We start from the raw sequence: 5,757 nt of genomic DNA on the forward strand, positions 1-5,757 counted from the left end.
AGACCAAGGCAGTCAAATAAAAAATTATATTATATTTCTATAATATAATTTTTTATATTATAATTTATTTTTAATAATATATATATATTTTTTTATTTGACTGTCCTTGTCTTCCTCAGTGCACTCATAAAATAGCAAACAACCCATGAGGTAGCTATAGTCCTTCATAAAGTTGCCCATTTTCAACATTTGCACTTGTGAAGATTATGTAGCAATCAATGGTGGCCTCCCTGCAATAAGTACTGAGAATAGAATAGATGGATAGAGCATGCTGTTCATTGCTCTGTCAGGACTGCAACAACGTGGGGTCTGTATCACATATGCAAGTCTGTCAGAGTGATGTCACTGCAGGGGGCTCATTTTCCTTTATATTATTAATGTTAGGATTTTTTTATAAAAGCAATAGCTTTAATGTTCTGAAAACATAATGGTAAATTTTAAACAGCGTAAGAGCTTTGAGCAAAGTCAGTGTGGACTGAATCCTATCTACAGCTGTTACTTTCATAAAATGCAGTTGATTTGGGGGAGATAAATATGTCTCTCCTATAAAAACATCTCCATCTACTCTTTGTCTCATCGCCAGACTCAAGGATGCTAGCACTCTCACTGTTAGCATTTTCATGCTGATAATACCAATTGCTTTAAAGGATATTAAGACTTGAATTTAATTAAGTTGGATTTCATTATCCTCTCTTCATCCAGACATACTGAAGACACATGATCCAGATAAATTGCAGCCAGGTGACAGAATTTGTTCTCATGGGCCTCACAGATCGTCAGGAGTTGAAGATGCCCCTCTTTGTCCTGTTCTTATCCATCTACCTCTTCACAGTAGCAGGCAACCTGGGTCTGATCCTAGTCATCAGAACAGATTCAAGACTCCACACGCCAATGTACTTCTTCCTTAGTAACTTGGCTTTTGTTGATTTCTGTTATTCTTCTGTCGTTACACCCAAAATGCTGGGGAATTTCTTGTACAAAAAAATGTTATCCCTTTCAATGGATGTGCTGCCCAGCTGGGCTGTTTCCTGGCCTTCATGACTGCCGAGTGTTTGCTGCTGGCTTCCATAGCCTATGACCGGTATGTGGCCATCTGTAACCCTCTCCTCTATATGGTTGTAATGTCCCCAGGCATCTGCATTCAGCTTGTGGCTGCCCTCTATGACTACAGCTTCCTGGTTGCCCTATATCATACTATCCTCACCTTCCGCCTCTCCTACTGCCATTCCAACCTCATCAATCATTTCTATTGCGATGACATGCCTCTTAGGCTCACTAGATCAGACACTCACTCCAAGCAGCTATGGATTTTTGCCTGTGCTGGCCTCATGCTCATTTCTTCCCTTCTTGTTGTCTTTATCTCCTACATGTACATTATTTCTGCCATCCTGAAGATGCACTCCGCTGAAGGCAGACGCAAGGCTTTTTCCACCTGTGGCTCCCACATGCTGGCAATCACCATATTCTATGGGACCCTCATCTTTATGTACTTACAGCCAAGTTCTCATCATTCCCTTGACACAGATAAGATGGCCTCTGTCTTCTATACAGTGATCATTCCCATGTTGAACCCTTTAATCTACAGCCTTAGGAATAAGGAAGTGAAAGATGCCCTGATAAAAGTCATCATGAATAGAAACCAGGCTTTTATGTTCATGGAATTAAGAAAGTGACTGGAATGAATAAAAACAGAATTTTCTTCACAGTCTGATTTTTTTCTCTTAAGCTACCAAAATGCCTATTCTTAATACTGGATTTCTACATGTATGTTCATGGTGCAGTAAAATTTTCTAAAGATTTTCACTTAGAATGAGATTTCAGATATAAAAGTGCCCATTAGAATTTTTTGCCAATTCTCTCATTTTCAGATGAAATTATATTAAAAAAATAATTCTTTGTTCCATAAGAATTTATACCAATGTTTTTTATTTCTCAAATGAATAATTGCTAGAAAAATATAACATTATAAAACTGTTCCATAAATTAAGTATACTTCAAGAAAAATAATTGTAAATTAATGAATGAATTAATAAAACTGCTCCATATTTATACATTTAACAAATTGTCTTTATTTTTTTTAATTGTCTTTGTTCAGAGGAATAATACATCTGAAGTTTACCTTAGTCACTGATTTAACATGGCCTGGCATCTGGTCTGATCTCTGAAGATTAATTTTTTTTTTAAATTTTATTTTATTTTTAAACTTTACAGTATTGTATTAGTTTTGCCCAACATCAAAATGAATCTGCCACGGGTATACCCGGGCTCCCCATCCTGAACCCTCCTCCCTCCCTCCACACCCTCCCTCTGGGCCGTCCCAGTGCACCAGCCCCAAGCATCCAGCATCGTGCATCGAACCTGGACTGGTGACTCGTCTCATACATGATATTACACATGTTTCACCCCACCCTCTCCCTCTCCCACAGAGTCCACAAGACTGATCTATACATCAGTGTCTCTTTTGCTGTCTCGTACACAGGGTTATTGTTATTGTTACCATCTTTCTAAATTCCATATATATGTGTTAGTATACTGTATTGGTGTTTTTCTTTCTGGCTTACTTCACTCTGAAGATTAATTTTTAAGTGAACTTCTTTTTTTAAAACCTATGAGATCTTGTTATATTTTTTCAAGGTATCTAAAAAAGGTGTAACTCAAGAATGGAATCCCAGGGGTATCATATATTATAATTAATATACACAAAATAATTGAAACTTCATAGATCATTTTTCAGTAGCAAGGATCCTATGCAATTATACTGGGCAGATCTCAGGTAAGTTGGTCATCACTGGATAAGATATAGTTTATAATATGATGAGCACACTAGGCCATGCAGCCTAGCTTGGAAAAGAACACATGCCTTGTAGTCAAAGGATGGACTTGAACTGTGTGTGGGCTTCCTGTAGCTTATTTGTCAATTAAATAAGGACAACATTACAAAATTTGGAGTCTTCTAAAATATTGAATATACAAAAGAGTAATAATAAATCATAAACATTTGCACATCATCTCTTTTGCTAAAGAACCTGAATTCTAGCCCCAACTGTACTATACGTGAGAGGCCAATTTATAAATGAGGATTAATGTACACAACAGATAACTGTGATATAGATAGATATAGATATATAGGTATGCATATATAATTTCAGATAAGTGTAATGATAATTGAACAGTTTGCAATTACACAGAAAATGGTTTTGAGTTTGTAATTTGCATATCATTTTAATATATATTAATGAATGTATATAGTATGTGTGTGTGTGTGTGTTCAGTTGCTCAGTTATGTCTGACTCTTTGCAACCCAATGGACAGTAGCCCACCAGGCTGCTCTGTCCATGGAATTGTCCCGGCAAGAGTACAGGAGTGTGTTGTCATTTCCTACTCCAGTGGATCTTCCTGACCAAAAAATTGAATCTGTATCTGCTGCATCTCCTGAGTTGGCAGGCAGATTCTTTATCACTAGAACCACCTGTGAAGACCATATGTGTGAGAGTGTGTGTGTGTGTGTGTGTATGCCATTTGAATGTTTAATGAAACATAATCAGAGAAAGGAAATAGGGTATATATTTTGGTGAATCATAGAGATACAGGGTTGACTTAATCTACAGTTCTCAAAAGTTTCTTTTTTTTTTTGTCTTTCTTTACACACATTTATCCACTATTTGAACATTTCAGTGGTTTCTGCAGCAAATTTTGAGTCTCTATTCTGTATACTCAAAGCCTGTCATTAACATATTTGAATTCACACTGTACTGTCTTGTCAAGATGAAGCTTTTACCATGATACAGCTCTTCAATTAAAGAGCATAGATTCCTTGGTGTCTGAAAGCCCGAATCTGAATGCTAGGTGTGACCTTCGAGGAATCAAAACATCTCAGACACTTATGTACTCCTCCATCTCTTCAACAGTGTGAAGGTGAAACAAATACCAAACCCTAAATCTATTGTCATGAGACCAAGACCATAGATGAATTTCTTTTCTAAATGTCATTCTACCGAAAATAATGTGAAATTATGAATTTATTTGACTTAAACATAAATAACATGAATATATAAGATGAATATAGCAATTTAATATTGCTAAGCTCAATATTAAATTAAGCTTTATGTTTATATGTTTTGTTTATCATATGAAGTGGAATTCTGAAAACTATGCTTTCACTTTTCTTTGAAGTTTCACATTTTGGTGAAAATTATAATTTTCATTACATAGCATTCTTCTATTGTAATAGAAGACATTGTCACAATCATAAAAAAAAATCAAATATCATCTTTTCACTAAACATATTGGTTTAGATACACTTTCATACTTTATACATAACTATATTTCACCTTTTCCTTCATTGCATTCCTTCATTGCTAAGGCTAGCACATTAAGAATAATATTTAGAAAGAGTCATGATTGTGTTAATTCTAGTTGAAATGCCTTGTGTTTCATCTTAATATATTACTCTTAATATATTCATGGCCATCTCTTTAACTCTTGAAATATTTATCCTGCTATACTACCTATGATGCTGGAATTTTGTATATATGATATCCTATATTTTAATTCAAGATATTCTGTCTTCCTTAACAAATATCCTGACTACTGATTGTGTTGGAATTCCTGCCTGCAGCAAGTCCCTTCAAATCCAAAGCAGGCAGCACTGAAATCTGAGAATGGTCTATTGACCAGTGAAGATTTTTCTTTCCAATATGGTCACCATAAAATAAGCATGAGAGAAGTCCTTAATCCACAGCGTGAAAGAGTACCTGCAACAGATGTTCTGCACATAACAGTATGATATGCTTCTATATACAATTCATGGCCAAACACAATAATTCAGAAGTAACTGAATTCATCCTCTTGGGACTCACAGACAGTCCTGAGCTTCAAGCCCTTCTTTTTGGGATCTTTTTAGTGATCTATTTGATTAGTGTCATGGGTAATATTGGATTAATCATGCTAATTCGTGTCAGTCCTCAGCTTCACACAGCTATGTATTATTTGCTTAGCCACCTAGCTTTTGTTGATTTTTGCTATACCTCCTCAGTCACTCCTAACACTCTGGTGAACTTCCTCCAAGAAATTAAAAGAATATCCTTACCTGCTTGTGCCATTCAGTTGTTTTGCTTTATCATGTTTGTGGTTTGTGAATTGTATATGCTCTCAGTCATGGCTTATGACAGGTATGTGGCCATTTGTAATCCTTTACTCTATACCATTGTCATGAATAAAAGGGTCTGTATTCAGATGGTGCTTAGCACATATCTGTATAGCTTTTCTGTGGGACTCCTACAAGCAACTCTTACATTCCACTTATCTTTCTGTCATTCAAACATAATAAATCACTTCTACTGTGATGATGTCCCCTTGGTTGCCCTGGCCTGTCGTGAAACCCATCACAAATATATCAAAAAGTTGTTATTGTTCACACTTGCTGGGTTCAATATCTTTTTCTCTCTTTTTATTGTCCTTGTCTCCTATGTATTCATTCTATTTGCCATTCTAAGGATTAAATCAGCTGAAGGCAGAAAAAAGGCATTTTCTACTTGCGTTTCCCACTTGACTTCCATCACTATATTTTATGGAACAATCATCTTCATGTATATGCAACCAGAAACAAGCCATTCCTTGCATACTGATAAAATATCTTCTGTATTCTATATAGTGGTAATTCCCATGCTAAATCCTCTCATATACAGCCTGAGGAACAAGGAAGTAAAAAACGCTTTGAAGAGAACTATGGAAAAAGTGTATTCTACTATAATATAA

At 35.7% G+C, this 5,757-nt stretch overlaps 2 protein-coding genes across 2 annotated transcripts; both read left to right on the plus strand.

The window, feature by feature from the left end:
- Positions 1–717: 717 nt before the first annotated feature.
- On the plus strand, positions 718–1,673 carry LOC147358720 (olfactory receptor 8U9-like). Its single transcript, XM_086342126.1, is given in 2 exon segments — positions 718–979; positions 982–1,673. Coding segments are annotated over 2 exon segments (954 nt in total).
- Positions 1,674–4,806: 3,133 nt separating this feature from the next.
- Positions 4,807–5,757, plus strand: LOC147358721 (olfactory receptor 5AL1-like). The gene has a single exon (XM_086338214.1). The coding sequence runs from the start codon at positions 4,807–4,809 to the stop codon at positions 5,755–5,757; it is 951 nt and encodes a 316-aa protein (XP_086194340.1).

Source organism: Bos grunniens, chromosome 15, assembly GCF_055505025.1.
Source record: "Bos grunniens cultivar Pamir isolate PY7600 chromosome 15, Bosgru_T2T1.0, whole genome shotgun sequence".
Classification (NCBI taxonomy): Eukaryota; Metazoa; Chordata; class Mammalia; order Artiodactyla; family Bovidae; genus Bos; species Bos grunniens.